This window comes from Cydia splendana, chromosome 16, assembly GCF_910591565.1.
Source record: "Cydia splendana chromosome 16, ilCydSple1.2, whole genome shotgun sequence".
Classification (NCBI taxonomy): domain Eukaryota; kingdom Metazoa; phylum Arthropoda; class Insecta; order Lepidoptera; family Tortricidae; genus Cydia; species Cydia splendana.
The window spans coordinates 8,807,602-8,825,971 of record NC_085975.1 but is presented as its reverse complement, the minus strand read 5'-3'; the positions used below and the strand labels follow the sequence as shown (position 1 = coordinate 8,825,971).

Sequence of the window (18,370 nt, the reverse complement as noted above, 5' to 3'; positions counted from 1 at the left end):
ATCATTTAACAATGTCAAATACATGTTGGTTATGTTTTGACTTTTATCCGAATTTTTAAATTAAATATTTTGATAAATATCCAACGATTCTTAATGTTTAAGTTGTAGTTTAAGATAAAAATGTTAAGACGATTTTATCACGTTTCGTGTGCCACGTTTAATGTGAAAAAACAAGGCATGAAGCTTTGTAAAATGATCAATCCAAAATCAAAAAAGTAAAGTACTATTCTTGTTTTGTTTACTAAACATCATTAGTGTTCTAGGGAAATAACTACCCAAATACAGCCACAAATAAAACACGTTGATTTGCTATTATGGCCAAACATTTATATATATAAATAATTAAAGGTTATGTTTTGTTACAGGCAGTTCTTCCCAGCAACATTTGATGATAAAAGTAATAGTTTGCCAAGTGTAAAGAGCTTAACTAAGGTGAAGCATGAGCCCGGTAAACGCGGTGAGCGGCGAATGGCCATGCTTAATAAGATGTTCATGAAAAACATTACCGACCTAATGTCTACAGGAACCGTGGCCATGAATGTGGTTGGCCGCGGTATTGAAATATCTAAAGTAAGTGGGTGCTGAAATGCTCATGACGTTGTAAAATAAAATAAATCGTCACTACTTTGAAAAAATCTAGTATCTTGGACTGCTACTCAAATGAAGTAACTCTGTATGCATCCCATACATAGACACCACATTTTTCTTATGATTGACAGAACAAGATACAAGTTATTTTCAAAGTAGTGTCGAAATGTACTTATTTATCCTCAGGTAGACTTAGAATATTTGTACTTATCACATATGCTAAAACATGATGCCTTTAGCAATTATTGGCATATTACACAACCTTACACCAATTTAATGATAATCCAATAATAATTAAAAGTTAGCATAGAAGAAATTAATTTAAAACTTAACTTTTTATAGAGTCAGACCAAGCTAATTCAGTAGTGATTTAGATACTTTCGAAAGCACAGACGGAAATTAAAAAAATCAGACTTCTATGAAATTTTGACATTTAAAAATAACACACACACACAGCACAGTCTGTGCTATCAAAATCGCTACCAAGTTAGCATAGTCTGGCTCTATCAGTGTAAGCCAGCGGTAGGCAACCTTTTAGCAGCCATGGGCCACATAGTAGTTAACAAAGTTGATGCGGGCCACATTTTGTTAATATTTATGACTTCATCAGACATTGTTGTTTGTCAATATTACATACAAAATGGCCAGGAAGGCTCGCGGGACGCAAGCAAGATGTTCGCGGGCCGCCTGTTGCCGACCGCTGGTGTAAGCAATTTGTATTTTAAAGCCTTAATCATTTGGAAAACATTATTTTTTCTATTTCTATAACATAATAATTTTTAAACAGGTAAAAGTAACCCCAGACTTCCAGACAGTAAATGTGTTTTGGGTATGCAAAGGGGACTCCACTGACGAGGAGACAGAAGAGGTCCTGAACAAGGTAGCTGGACCTTTAAGAGCCGAGCTGTCCAGTCTACGTGTCATGGGTGTGGTGCCCTATATACATTTTATTAAAGGTATGATGAACATATAAGTAGATGCTGTGGATTTAAATTGTGTGTGGCAACATTGGCACAGAATAGGATCACTCATCAGCTAAATCAGGGGTGTTCAAACTATGGCCCACAAAAAGAGTCAAACTCCATGCAAACCAGTAGAAGCTTTCACATCAAAATGTTAGAACAGGTTGACAGGAAAGGGCTATAAATATCATATTTTATTCTGAAACACGAGAATTCCCTTCCTTTTTCCTTAGGTTTTTAAATTTGCATATCATACTAATGCAATTAATCTATCAATTATTAGAACTTAACAATTCCGAAAATTATATACTGCAGCTTAAACATAGGTTCAAATTCCTTGTACTATTCTAGTAAGATATGCCTTAACTTCAGCAGTTTCATGTGGGCTATTCCCAGTTGTTAGGTATAATAATAATAATGAGGAGCGTCAACGGGAGTACGCGCTGAAGTTATGGAGCGAAACATGTCGAGCAATCTTCGACTTAAAATACGTGGTATATAAAAGTTTGTAAATATGTATTTTTATGTTGTCAATTCAGACCGGCAAGAGGCGCAGTTAGTGGACCTAGACCGGCGGCTCGCCAGCGCCGACTATGGGGAAGACTACGAACCTACAGATTTAGGCCATCTACTCAGAACTGAGTTCACACTCAATACGAAATTATCGCCAGAAATGAAGGTATTTATTCTGTGAATACTGTATGTAAGTTACATTACAAGTACAACCATACCTATGAAAATGTTGGGCATAATATAAATCTGGAGTCAAAATATCCTCCAAAATTTTAAATTCCTGCAATTGTAAGCAATACATTTTTTTAGTCTATTGAACACAAATAAAAAATCTTGCTTTGGACAATGAGATAAATACCTATTATCGATATAATTCGAATCACTTATGACACTTCTATAAATAAGTCATAGAAGGATTTAATATTATATTATCTAACCCCTTCAAGTGGGACCCATCGGCTCCCGACCGATTACGTCATTTAAATGATATTTGACATTGAAGTTTTTTATCTGAATAGATTTAGGTATGTTAATGTTGAGCTGTAGCCCAGGCACAAAACCATATTCATACGTGCAATAAAAAAACAATGATAGTTTCCTTAATGTCCATTCCAATTTCCAATCCAAATAGTTGAGACAAAATTATGACGTCATTACACCATAAACCCGTAATGACTATGTCTGAGTCAGTTTTTATCTTTTGTCCCTAGAGCGGATGAATCCTCATTTTACTCATTCACCTATTTCATTATTAATAGTTCCCTATTGTGAATCATAAATACTTCAATTCATGCGTATTAAGGAATTCATACCGCATTCATAGATAATATGGTTTTGCTTTGGAAATTCCTCAAAAAGATTTCTGGGAGGTAATTAGGCGAGCATTGTCTACTGGGGAGTAATAAATCGTGGCGATTGTTTCTTATCAGTTCTACGAGGGTTGCACTGAAAATGTCGGGAATAGAGAAAACTGTCGCATCTAGACGGTCAATCTTTATTTTAATACATACTTAAACTCAAACTGACCACGCATATAAATTTTCTTTTGAAAGTAATCATTCTGTAATGCACACGGCTCATAATCCCAAAGTCCTTTTTGTATGGCGATTTTGGGGCCTTAGTGGTTTTGTATGAAATTCGTGGAGTAGCCAACGGAATTGAAGTTTTTTTACATATATATATATATATAAAAGATTTTTTTACTGTTGTCATATGAATATTTAGGAATGTCGAAATCTGCCGATATGCAACTTTTTTGGCAGTCTTTTTAATTAACAGCACAAATGCGATTTTAATTTTTGACGTCGCTTTGGAATGACATGCTTCTTTAAGATCACCCATGGGATAAAATGAAAGTGACTTTCATATTTAATTTTAACTGCAAACGAGCGTACGATGAACTCTAGTTCATAAAAAAATAACAGAAGCCCATTGTAACTTTTATTTGTTCGCTGAGGGCATATTGAAAACCGTTTAAAAATATGATCCGAAAAATCACTTGGCCAAAAATTCAAATAATGTTCGACATACAATTTTCAAATTGCCAGTAATTCTTAAATACAAATGACAACCAAATGGAATATACCTTAAAAGTTTTATAAAGAGTTACATTTTTATAAATTATATGCCTGTTTCTATTATGTTATTTCTAAGTGTCCCATTCCCGAATATTTCAGTGCGACCCTCGTATTTCATACAATTAAAATTACAAATAACACAAACTTTTTTGTGCTACCCGGTATACCTTACATTCTTATATTTTTGTACTTAAATTAACAATTCAATCTAACGATTTATTAAGCTATTTTTATTTTATAGTAAATTTTAATATTTATCTCGTACCATTCATACCTGAAAATCGTAATGCATCCATTCTCCATTCCATGGTACTTAACTAATATTGTAGGTATATTACGGCAAAAATTGATTGCTACAATATTATTCGTAGGCGAAAATAAAACAAATAGAAGACCAGCTACCAATAGAGGAAGGAATAATACCAGAGATGACCCACAATGTCTACGGTTTAGACCACGCCAAGATCATGAGCAGGCTCCTAGCCGCGAGGAAGAAGAGTGCAGACGCGTGGAGAAACGTGGATATGGATAACAATGTGATATCGTATCGGACGCCGGCGGAGACGCCAGTGGAAGAAGAGAGTGGGAATCAGAAGCAGGAACTGGCCTCGTTCCTGTTGAAGAGACAGGTAATGTAACATTCCTTTCGCTTCCAGAAAATTGGTAGGTGCAAATGGGTAGAGCGGTGAAGCGTGGAGGTATGGGGCTGTGGACAACAGTGATATCGTACAGGACGCCAGTGCACAAGCCAGCGTAACAAGAGTGGGAATCAGAAGCAGGATTTAGCGCATTCTTGTTGAAGAGACAGGTAGTATAATGTTTTTCTCAAACATGCAATGAAATATTGATGTTATGTTCCTTATAATAGGCTGCGAAGTATGACGTTTCAGGTGCGGCTAGGACAAAAGGTCGTTAATGGAATTTCATACACATCTTGCAGGGGATCCCTTTGTTTCCCATAAACTTATTCTTTCGAATTTCGATAGTCAGAAATTGATATCCATATAATTTATGGACATAAACATCAATAGTCATAATTTTTGTTAAGTATAACGTTTCATAGTTCTAATGTTAGACATCTATAATATTAAACGTTATAATCACAAAAGTTATAAAATTGATGAGTATAACATTCAAAGGTATATCAATAATTATTCAGAAATATTTTAAGGCATATATTTTATCGGACTAATGGTCGTAAATCATATCGTTTTAATGTCATCCCTTTGTTTCCCATAAACTTACTGTTTCTAATTTCGATAGTCAGAAAATGATATCCTCTAATATTCTAATATTTAGGAGCTATAATATTAAACATTATGACTTTCAATAATTACGTCAAACAAAGGGACCCCCATTTTTAATGACTAAAATGAATTACGTCTAAGAAACCAAATCAATAACATCCTTCATATAAAGAAAAAAGAAATCTGTTTCCTCAGGTAGGTTTGTTAGTTACCTTGTGTCCATTAGAGCGGAAATAGGAGCCCCGCGAAGCGGGGCTCCGTCGACTCGTTGGCGGGACGAAATGGCTTAATAAGCTACATGAAAAACAAGAAATGGCGGGGAAATCAGTAAGCCAAACAATAAAAAATCTGTTTCCTCAGGTAGGTTCGTTAGTTACCTTGTGTCCCTCAAAGCGGAAATAGGGGCCCCGCGAAGCGGGGCTCCGTCGACTTGTTGGGGGGGACGAAATGGCTTAATAAGCTACATGTAAAAGAAGACATGGCGGGGAAATCAGTAAGCCAAACAATAAAAAATCTGTTTCCTCAGGTAGGTTCGTTAGTTACCTTGTGTCCCTCAGAGCGGAAATAGGAGCCCCGCGAAGCGGAGCTCCGTTGACTCGTTGGCGGGACGAAATGGCTTAATAAACTACATGAAAAATAAGAAATGGAGGGGAAATCAGTAAGCCAAATTTAAAATAATCCCAAGGTAGGTAGCATGCAAGCATGCAATTTGTATTGTTTAATTTTATAACTATTGACAATATGACTAATAAAAGTTATGATGGAAAACGTTATGGTCTAAAAAAATCGGAACTTGAAATTTAGGGAATGCAATAGAGCCCCTACTTTATCATTATAACCTGCGATAAAAGACCTTACAACGATTATTGTAATCAAGTTTATTGCCTTCAACATTATGTAATAGTATACCTTCTGGACTTTGAATATTATGAGTAACAGATTTTATGACTAACAATAATAATGACCTGCAAAAATCGGAACTGCAATTTATATAGTTAAAATTTATGACTATTGACAATATGACTAATAAAAATTATGATGGAAAACGTTATGGACTGAAAAAATCGGAACAAAAAATTTATGGGAACCAATAGAGACCCATCTTGCAGGCCTAGGCCGGCAAAGTCCTCTTTTTTAATTTTCATTTCACAGATATTTGTGACACAGCATCGTGGCATTCATCCATTAAAAAAAATTAGAGGCAGTATTTGCTTTATGGTTCGTAATGACACTCTGCCACTATTACGCCTATAAAAAAAACACAAAAAACAATGTTTGCTATAATTTGCAGTTTTATTTGTATAAAATCAACATGAACTTAATAAATAATACATTCTATAATTTTAAATTATAAATTTAACTACACAAATAATATTACATTACTACAGAGGCCGGGACGAAAGGGGTTGCCGGCCGAAGACATATAGACGGCCGAGCGAAGCGAGGTCGGATAGGTCTGAGCGCGGGCAACCCCATTTCCCGCCGAGGTATGTATAGTGCTTTTCTCAAACATGCAATGAAATAAATAAAATAAAAAATCAACGAAACCCAAGTTTTATTTATAGAAAAAACTAAAAGTAAAGTACACCCAAAATATAACCAACACGTAGGTACCTATATCATTATCACGCGTATGTTTTACACGAGTCGTGTATTTTTACTACCCGTATATTTTCATGTATCTTTGATTTTTTCGCCTTGTATCCGTCTGACTGTCGTTTTCGTCACATAAGTTTACATAGTCTTTCATGTTGATATCATGTTTCACATACATCGTTGCTTTATGCACGGAGTAAATAAGTATAATTTCCACAGTGTTGACGAATTTGTAGTTACATCCATTTAAAATATGCCACAAAACTGTTTCTAATAAACTGTAAGCCATTTTTCTTAGTTTCTCAAATAATAAAATTGCCATAAGCAACCATATACATACTTCGTCTTTGACTTGGCGGCAGAGGCAGCAAGTTATTAAAATCAATTCTGCTTACGCTGCCAATTCCAACGCCTACGATTACAATTAATATTAATTTCATTATTTCGTCGGAACTCATATTAAAGTCAAAAAATCAACAACGCACCATAAATCCAATAAAACAGAATGAATATTTTTCAACTTTACCTCCATAACAATTTAAAAAATATAACTACGCGTGTTTGAGTAGACCTTTTTACCGCTAACTTTTAGATGAAATATTTTAAATGTTTTTATTTGTGTAGTTAAATTTATAATTTAAAATTATAAAATTATAGAATGTATTATTTATTAAGTTCATGTTAATTTTATACAAATAAAACTGCAAATTATAGCAAACATTGTTTTTTGTTTTTTTTTTTATAGGCGTAGTGGCTAGTGGCAGAGTGTCATTACGAACCATAAAGCAAATACTGCCTCTAATTTTTTTTAATGGATGAATGCCACGATGCTGTGTCACAAATATCTGTGAAATGAAAATTAAAAAAGAGGACTTTGCCGGCCTAGGCCTGCAAGATGTGTATGAAATTCCATTAAGTCCTAGCCGCACCTGAAACGTCATACTTCGCAGCCTATTATAAGGAACATAACATCAATATTTCATTGCATGTTTGAGAAAAAGCATTTAAAATATTTCATCTAAACGTTAGCGGTAAAAAGGTCTACACAAACACGCGTAGTTATATTTTTTAAATTGTTATGGAGGTAAAGTTGAAAAATATTCATTCTGTTTTATTGGATTTATGGTGCGTTGTTGATTTTTTGACTTTAATATGAGTTCCGACGAAATAATGAAATTAATATTAATTGTAATCGTAAGCGTTGGAATTGGCAGCGTAAGCAGAATTGATTTTAATAACTTGCTGCCTCTGCCGCCAAGTCAAAGACGAAGTATGTATATGGTTGCTTATGGCAATTTTATTATTTGAGAAACTAAGAAAAATGGCTTACAGTTTATTAGAAACAGTTTTGTGGCATATTTTAAATGGATGTAACTACAAATTCGTCAACACTGTGGAAATTATACTTATTTACTCCGTGCATAAAGCAACGATGTATGTGAAACATGATATCAACATGAAAGACTATGTAAACTTATGTGACGAAAACGACAGTCAGACGGATACAAGGCGAAAAAATCAAAGATACATGAAAATATACGGGTAGTAAAAATACACGACTCGTGTAAAACATACGCGTGATAATGATATAGGTACGTGTTGGTTATATTTTGGGTGCACTTTACTTTTAGTTTTTTCTATAAATAAAACTTGGGTTTCGTTGATTTTTTATTTTATTTATTTCATTGCATGTTTGAGAAAAGCACTATACATACCTCGGCGGGAAATGGGGTTGCCCGCGCTCAGACCTATGCGGCCTCGCTTCGCTCGGCCGTCTATATGTCTTCGACCGGCAACCCCTTTCGTCCCGGCCTCTGTAGTAATGTACTATTGTAGGTGCTTTGGCATTAAATCCTAACTATAGTAAACGATTTACTATGCGTGAGACATAGCATAACCCTTTATAAGGTTTTAATAAGCAGGCTGGTGGGAATTGAGTTTTATTTATGCTGGGCATACTGACATTGATCTGAACCTAATTTGAATACGAATTCCAGATTATAGGTATGAATGCGCACGGCGTAAGTGTGCATTAATCCAATTCATGGGGTAAAGTCCCGTGTGCTGGGATTTCCCTTTAAATTGAGAGGATGTTATATTTCCGGTAGTTAGTTTTCTTGACGAGGCTGTAACCTGTAACACAATCCCGTATATAAAGGGGCCCACTGATTAACAGTCCGCCGGACGGTAACGGCCTGTCACTTAGAACAAAATTTTGACAGTTCCGAACAACTGACAGGCCGATACCGTCCGGCGGACTGTTAATCAGTGGGCCCCTTAAAAGGCAAGTGCAATCTTATTATTCAAAGGTATTTTTAAACATACCTGTGTAGACCCTACAGAACCATCACTTGCTTTGACTGTCGCGCTTGGCCAGTTTTTAGGGTTCCGTACCCAAAAGGTAAAAACGGGACCCTATTACTAAGACTCCACTGTCCGTCTGTCTGTCACCAGGCTGTATCTCGTGGACAGTAATAGACAGTTGAAATTTACACAGATGATGTATTTCTTTTGCCGCTATAACAACAAATACTAAAAAATACGGAACCCTCAGTGACTCGCACTTGTCCGGTTTTTTTTTATGATATGCAATACCCCTATTCTTTGACAAACAGCGATTTGTTACACGATATAATAATACTTTTATTGTTACAATAATCCGTCTTTGATGATTATAGGGGCATAAAAGAGGGTGCTCAATTCACACAATCCCCTAATCAATGCATTATCGAATAAATATCATTTCGTGAATTGAAAGAAAGATGGAAGATTCTCATTAAGCTATATATTATTGTAATTGGCTTTTGTTACATTCCGTTTCTCTCAAAATATCAGTAATGAATGATATAGCTAATAGGTACAGATGTAGTACATAATTGCATAATTATTTTCCATCGTATTTTCACGGAAACGTAATACCTACGAACGTGTCTTGCTATTTCAGTCAGTCTCGGTACAAAAAGTACTGATGTTAACTGAAGTAGCATGATAAATACGAACGTTTCCGAGAAAATACGATGGAAAACAATTATGTATGCACTACATCTGTGGCTTTTATTGTTAGTCAAACGATTTTAAAAATAACATTTGCTGAATATGCTGAAACGACAAATACAGACCAATAAAAATAAATGAGGACCTTTTGTTGTGGTAGGTATATTATTTATAAATATTTTAGGTTAAAGCTTAACGATAGGTAGGATCCAGGTCTAGGGTTAGACCCTACCTACCTACCAATCTACTAGATTAGACCTTAGGGTCTGCGGATTTGTGAGCTACTTTGTCGTAGTAGTAATTTAGCTCAAACCTTTCAAAATAGGTATACATACTTAATATTCCTTGTTTTTTGCAGATTCAACAGAACAAACTTCACAAAGAGCTGCGCAATGCACACGACAACGTAGTGTTAGACGACCGAGAGCGAAATATTCACGAAGAGGAGTACTGGACCGACGACGAACAGTACGAGGAATACGAAGACGACAGCTTCTATGAGGAGCTGCGGCGGTCAGAGCAGGACCCGCGATGATGTTAGTCCCTTAATTATTTAATTATAGCTAGTACAACATTTATGATTTTTTATTACAATACGTAGTGTTAGACGACCGAGACAGACCATTTTAACGAAGAGCAGTATTGGACCGACGACGAACAGCATGAGGAATATGATGACGATAGCTTCTATGAGGAGCTATGGCGGTCAGAGCAGGACCCGCGATGATGTTAGTCCCTTAATTATTTAATTATAGCTAGTACAACATTTATGAATTTTTATTACAATACGTAGTGTTAGACGACCGAGACCGACCATTTTAAAGAAGAGCAGTATTGGACCGACGACGAACAGCATGAGGAATATGATGACGATAGCTTCTATGAGGAACTGCGGCGGTCAGAGCAGGACCCGCGATGGCGTTACTAAAAACAGAATAAAATAAAGATTTAAATGGGGCTCCCACACAACAAACGTGATTTTTGACCGAAGTTAAGCAACGTCGGGCGGGGTCAGTACTTGGATGGGTGACCGTTTTTATAGATAATGGTACGGAACCCTTCGTGTGTGAGTCCGACTCGCACTTGGCCGGTTTTTTTTATTATATACTTAATCTTATTAGGCTTATTAATTATTTCTAGTAAGTAATACTCTATTAGGAAAGTTGTTTAGAATAGTGTAGGTAAGTATGAATTCCAAACTCTATTGCCATATTCATTATTTGTTTTAAAGACTATAAACTGAGGTTCATTGGGTAATTGCTCGAGGTTGGTCGGTCTATGGTATCTATCCAGCTTTCCTAATAAGTCTTTGTATTCAAGAATCACAGCCAGTTTTACTTTATTAAATATGCTAAGTACTCTACAATATTTAAACAGTTTATCATAGTTATGCTTATATTTTTGCTATAATTTTAATGGAACTATGGTTTTTAGTATTCTTATTTGTATATTATATTTTTTTTGGAGATATGTATTGTATGTTCGTCCGTAGCTAGATTTTATTACAATACGTAGTGTTAGACTACCGAGAACGACAATTTTAACGAAGAGGAGAACTGGACCGACGACGAACAGTACGAAAAATACGACGACACAGCTTCTTCATCATATTTCAAATCCGTTAAGTATTCAATAATATATTTATTTAATAACGGACAAGAAACAGGATCCGTTAAGTTAGTTATTTTGGACTTTTCCCGCAAGTCGACATCCAACATTGGCATCCGTTTCTTTTGGCTTTGTCGTAGTTTGGTCGTAGGTAGTCATTTAAAAAAGGAGTAGACAACAGGCCGTCTTATTTGTATTTGTCTTCCAGGCAACGAGGCAGTATTGTTCATATGTACAGTCAACTGTAAAAATATGGGTGTAGCCAACTTACTCAAAAATATGTCCCATATACAGGATGATTCATGAGACGTGAGCAGGACTAATCCTGCACACTCAGTAACTGATAATTGATCGATCACCGACGGTGATTTAGGAGAAACAACCACACTTTTTCCTATTTTTTAACTTTTTGGTGAGAGCAAATTTAATTCTCAACAATCATGGTCACCCTACAAGACCTAATTAATAAACATAAAACCTCTTTAACCGTAATGGCATTTTGATTACGAAGAAAATAAACTGTCAAACTTGAGTGAGATACGAGTTTTCAAAAGTAACCAGACCGTGATGACAGTGATGACATTCAATTTGACACAGAATATCGGTAGTTTAGTATTCTAATTTTAGGGTGGGTTAGTCCTGCTCACGTCTCCTGAATCACCCTGTATAGTTCTTAATTCACTGACATATTTTTACAGTTGACTGTACATGATGTAACGTTTGCAGATACATATTTTTATATAATTAATTTTCACATGGTCGAGTGGGTTCCAGAGCAGGGATGTCACGAATATTTGTATTCGCATACGTAGCTATATGCGAATATGTATTTGATTTTGCATAATTTTAAACATTCGCAAAATTACTAATATGTAAAATATGACATCCCGTTCTTAGGTAACGCAGGTTTTATGTGTTACGAAACTGATTTGTTTTCTGGTTTAGAATTAAGATAACAATTACCTACATATTCCCATTGAACAGGGTGGGAAGGGGAGAATCGGACATTATTATTCTAGTCCATTCGTTTATGTCAACACTGTTAACTGACAGATCGCACGCGATTAGGGGTTGGTGACATCTGCGACGTTAGATTAGATGTTCGGCAGCTCAAGGGTACCAGGAAAAAACAAAAAAGGTCGGTAGTAATTAATAATCGGCTATTTTTGTAACATTCATTTTATAGGTAGTTCGATTACCTATTTATTAAACAATGCATTTTTTTTACCTGACTAGGGGAAGAAAATATTACTTAGTATTATGTATTGTATACAATACATATATGAGTTACGTGTTCCAGCGTAGCGTCAAAATAAGTAAGGGGTTGTGCACAAATCACGCGAGGTGTTTTCGTTTACTTTTTGACCCCCCCATCCCCCTTGGTGATATTTGGCAAGGTGTTCAATAAAACACAGCTTTTAAAGAATGCGGAACATATATTAGCTTCAAGGCTTCAAGTAAAACTTACATGGTGGTCAATTCATCATTGTTATGGAAAGACAGTTGTTTTAGGGTTGTCATATTAAAACTACATAAAAAAAGTGGCCAGTTTGAGTTGAGACATGCTTTTCCCCATACAAACTACTTATTAAAAATTATCTTATGTTAAATATATTATTTAACATAGAGTTTTCAGCTACCCCCCTCCCCCACACATCCTCACGTGTATTTTTTTGAAATTTATCTTTCCACCTAATTTTAAGATAAATAGTATTGTATATTATTTTTCTATTTTCTTTATGAATGTGACGATATATGTAGGTACATATTATACTCCGAGTGAAGATTTATGTTTAACGAAACCGAGAAAAAGTATCTGCTCATGTGGTAGGTATTTTTTCTTAGTTTCGTTCACTGTAGAAAAATACACGTGAGGTCTCCTTGTAGTTACTCGGGACGATCAGGGGCGTATTTTGAAATTTGGCGCCCCGGGCCAATACGTTTCGCCGCCCCAGAAGTCAAGGAAGAAAAGCAAAATGCGATCCGATGCCGCCCCTATATGCCGCCCCTGGAGGTTGGCGCCCCGGGCCATGGCCCGGACGGCCCTAGGGTAAATACGCCCCTGGGGACGATGTAAGGATTGTAATGATATATCATACATCTAAATCGGTTAAGGCATTCAAAGTTATGGTGGCACAAAGAAACATACATACCCACATACAAACATGAACCCTGATCTGAATATAATTCTCCTCCTTAAACTTCTTTTTTGGGGCACTCGTGTAAAAACACGGATTGCCAGAGGGGGGCCGGAGTGCGGTATTGCAACACGCTTGAAAATAGCATATGATTTATTGTCAGGAACAATTTAAACTGGGAGAAATCCGTAGAACATTCGTGATTAATCGGTCTAATAATTGATTTCCTACTATTAAGTCTACATTGTATTTAAATCCAAGAACAAAGTATACGAGCAATTTTGTATGGTTATTTCAATAATTTTCATAACACATATAATGATAGTATGTAACAAAATATGTATAAATACTTATCTTACCAAAAAAGTTAAGGTAGGTATCCGAGTTCAATGGAATTATACTCGGAGGGTTCAAGCGTACCTATGTTTAAATTTATTAATAGACAGCCGAGTTGAGGTACCTACAAAAAAAACACAAATATTAAATCTTCCTCGTCCTTTAAAATTTTGTTAGTAAACAAAGTCATCTTATATCAAGTCTGAGATACCTACTTATCTGTAATTAATGTAATTATCTCCAAAATATACACTTGAAACAGCAATGTTTACCAAAACCAGTGTCTATTGAACTGGAAATAAATATTCCAAACTGCTCCGAAAAGCTTTCAAAAGTGTTATCAACGCGCTCATCATTGCCTGTTTCTTATTACCCTTTAATTGAAAGCTCCCGTTCCAACAATAAACAAGCTTGTTTTTATTTCGTGAGGTCACGCTGATATTCGCAACCTCATTCGAACAAACAATGCTATAATGTTATCAAGTGCAACTTGCGGCACACGTATACATGATATATATATGCAATCACTCAATAACAAGGCGTAGAAATAGACATAGCATAATACTAAACATATTGTTGGCGGCTGGCTTTCCTGTGTAGGAAATTAGATCTGAAAATAAAGACATGATTTCATAGTCCTAATTCAAGTTTACTTGCTCATTTGAAATTTGAGTCATTAGATTACAATACAACGTTAAGTGTATATGTATATATATATGAAGTCAACCCGTTGTAATGGAATTTACGTGGCTAATTGTAAGCTTTCTGCCCTACGACGAGAAAAGCGATTTTCCACTCGGCATCTAGGAAGTACCTACTTGTGTATGAAAAGTGAAAAAGTAGCTTATGAAATTTTGTATCTATCCTTGTTTCATTTCTTCATATGTACCTAACATAGTACAAATAAGATACTTATCACGCATTTAACTTATCCTATAAATAGGTAGACTTCGATATCTCCTCAAACCTAAGTACCTACCGATGATGTTATTTTTCTATTCAGTCTTCACCTTCATTCCTAAAATGGAATGAAAACCGACAACGTGCCGGCAACACAATATTAAAACACTTATTTCACGCACTGCTGGGTCTATATTCCGGGACACGCACTGAATTTGAGGGTAGTTTTTCCAGTGCTCGAATTGAAAAAAATAGGCTATTAAAAATCAGGTCACGTTCAGGTGGAAATAGGGAGACCTTGTCTGTCTCATTTTCATCGCGAACCTCCTAAAAGGCTCCTATATAAGTACGATCTCCGATTACGCCTATAGTTATTACGGATCCTGGTTATAGTTATACTGGTTTGACGTCTAGGCGTATGATGAGCGATTGGAAACACATCAAGGCCTTGAGCTGGTGCTATACATATAATATGAAGAAGGGTGCTTTTTGTTGGGCTCGCAACTTATATCAAAATCTTTGTACTATCATCAGTCATCACTGATAGGTATTTGCTTTGATCTAGTGTTCTGACAAAAGATAAGAGAAGGTCCATCATCCCTTATTGCACACTTCCACATTCAACACATTCCGTGAATATAGCCAACTTTGCCACCAGGGGAAACTTTGCCCAAAACGACAATTTTAAGCAAATTCGTTAATGTAGAAAAATATAAAATACTTATGGCCACCCTGCTATTTTTAGCAGAAAATAGGTTAAATTTGTGACAAAACTATACACCAAACATGTGCACAACTTGACTTGGGAATTTTCAGCGAGTTGTCAAATATAGGGTATATTTCGGCGGGCAAAAAAATGTAAAAAAAATGAATGCATGTAGAAAAAAATTGAGAACCCTTTGACAAATATTTCCGGGTTTCAGTTATAAAACATGAAGCATAGATTATGTCCATTGAGGTTTAATCTAAAAAGGCCTAAAGACACAAAAGGTTTGGCGGTGGGCAATGTAATCCGGTAATTTACAGACCTATTGATGCCAACATTGCCCACCACCAAAAACGGCTTAGGGTTGTCACTTTTGGCAAATTTACCCAACTTCGCAAGTAAAAGAAGGTTATGTTTGTACACTAAAGTAAGTTTATAAATATATACTGTATTTGATTGGTCTTATATCTTATTATCCTTTATTTAGATGTTTTATCCCTTTTAAGCATGAAAAATACAGCAAAACTCATATTTTAGGCCATTAAACTATTGTAACAGGTTTTCTCTAAAGCGACAACCCTAGCCTTTGTAAAATGCTTAGGTGAAGCTTGTATGGAAAAGGGCAAAAACGGGTAGGCAACATTGCCCACCCGATTTATTCAAAAGTTTACATACTTATCGATAAGTTATTAACAGGGAATGGTAGGATTTCCCAAAAACTTTTTGTGATTCTTTGACATCATCATCATAAGAGCTGTATTTCAGCACCAAATTGACGTGGGCAATGTTGGCCAAAACCCCGGATATTTAAGCCCGCCCTCTAAAATGCCAAAAAAAGTGGGTAAAAACAGGATTTTACATTTTTTCTTCAAGTAAACTGACGCGGTTGATTACAATGGACGTGCTGAGCAAAAAAAAGTCATACGATGTCATATATTTTTTTTGAGAAATTCATGTTTCGAAAAAAGCGGGCAAAGTTGGCTATATTGACGGTTCCAAATTTTTGGGGATATGGCAAGTTCACATGTAGCATGAAGTTAGGTCTAACACTAAGTTTGAGATTTACTTAATATGATTACCTAGTAAGATAAGTTTTTATCCGACATTATTAGTACCTACTAGAGAACTAACCTAGTTCTCTTCTCTGTGGTAGGTTAAATAGTTACATAGATATAGATATTAGGTAGGTATTATCATACCCTTTGGTCTGCAGGGCGTGCTAAAACAATTAATCACTGGAAAAACATTACCTTCCCTTCAGCAGTCGGGAAAAAAGTTTTGCAAAATTTAATGTCTTGATTAAGTTATTTATAACCTAATACCCACCTAAGTACCTAAGGAATACCTATGCCTGAAACAGGAGCGACGCAATGTGCGGTAAGTTGCTTTTACTGTTTATGTTAAAATAAATTACCGACCTTACATTACAGGGTCTGTATGGGGTTGTGCACAAATCACGCGAGGTGTTTTCGGTTACTTTTTGACCCCCCCTCCCCCTTGGTGATATTTGGTGAGGTTTTTGGCTAAACACAACCTCACGTGTATGTTTTTGAATTTTTTCATTCGACCTAATTTTAAGATAAATAGTATTGTATACACTGACTTAATATTAGAAATAGACACACAGAGCGGAACAAAAATGTCAACAAAATGTGGATCAGAATGACATTAGCTGCAAATTTGCATTGATGATAAAAACGCTTACGTAAATTTTGAGTCAAGATAAATGTTTTGTACGGAAAAGAACTTACTGTCGTAAGCATTAAGTGTCAAATTTGTAAACATTATTACCAACACTGTTAAAACTTTAAGTCCGATGGCACTAAACGTAACTTCACCTTTGTATTTACGTCAAACAACGTCAAACGAGAATAATGAACGAATGGAGTCCCTTTGGTACATTTTAATAGGTATTACTGTACAGAAAAACCGAAGTAATAAATGAAACAAATTTAATTTGATCGGGAGTTCAAATAAAATTAATTCATGGTAACAACCCGTGTAAGTTATCATAAAATAAATTTATAAATTTATTATATTTTCCTTGAAATAAATTCAACTTATTAAATAACTGTGTATTTTAGATCTACATAATACTCTTCGCACTTTCGTTCTTTGCAATAATAGTGCACGGGCACATTCAGGTCGCTACTGGTACTGATTGGTTATGGTCTTTATCAAAAAAATCCTGTGGTTGTCACTGTGTTCAGACAGGTTTAACATTTACAGTTAGTCGATGTAAGCCCTTATTGGTCGTGTATATGTCGGAAACAGGGAAATGCGCCGAACACACAAGTGCCGTTTTGCCTTGTTTAAAACTGCATCACCCCTATCTCTTGCTATAATAGCAGTCCACTCTGCACGTCGCATAGGTTTTCTTGGAAATCTTGAATTTAAACATAATATTATATCTTACGAATTCCATATAAAAATAAAAAAGTATTGGCCTCACATCGACTCATTAGATTTTTGTTCCTTCACATCCCTTCTTTGGTACTAACAAAATAATTTATTCAAAATCATGAAATTACCACCAGATTACATAAATTATGTAATGCTATCCAAAGAACTAACCGAAAGAAATACATTCCATGCTTTTTCTTCGTTTTATCATTGTTGTTTTTGCATATTTTTACGACCATTTTACGACATTGTTGACAACTTCACATTTGAGCGGTCCATACAAGACTAAACGAAAAAGTAACGCGTGATCTGTTTTAACGTTACTTTTGCGGGGCCATTTTTTGCGGCTGATTGGGTATCCAGTTCTTATTCTATATCAATGATTGTATATAGAAAATCTTGTTTATTTTTATAATTTCGTTAAATAGACTCGCTATTTTGAAGTGCAGAGTGAAGATTTATGTTTCACGAAACCGAGAAAAAGTATCTATTCAAGTGGTAGGTTATTTTTTCTTAGTTTCGTTCACTGTAGAAAATTACACGTGAGGTTCCCCCTCCCCCAACGTGATCTATCGTGATTTTTTCGTGACACCTCCTCCCCCTGTGGAACCTCGCGTGATTTGTGCACAAGCCCTATACATTACCTACCCAAAATCATATTACGAAGCAAAATAATCTTTCAAAGCTTTAGTAACAAATTTAGACTCCAACGAAGTTTTAATTAAGTACTTAATACATACTTATTACCAATTTTTTGCATTAAATTACAAGAAGATCTTTGTGTATTTGTTGACATTCTTAC

General features: G+C 35.5%; 1 protein-coding gene across 1 annotated transcript; it reads left to right on the top strand.

Moving 5' to 3' along the window:
* Window positions 1–32: 32 nt before the first annotated feature.
* On the top strand, window positions 33–10,053 carry LOC134798188 (putative ribosome-binding factor A, mitochondrial). The gene is made up of 6 exons (XM_063770536.1): window positions 33–215; window positions 366–570; window positions 1,376–1,544; window positions 2,090–2,229; window positions 4,012–4,269; window positions 9,836–10,053. Exons 1-6 carry the CDS (start codon window positions 121–123, stop codon window positions 10,010–10,012), a joined length of 1,044 nt encoding a protein of 347 aa, XP_063626606.1. The 5' UTR covers window positions 33–120; the 3' UTR covers window positions 10,013–10,053.
* The last annotated feature ends 8,317 nt before the right edge of the window (window positions 10,054–18,370 follow it).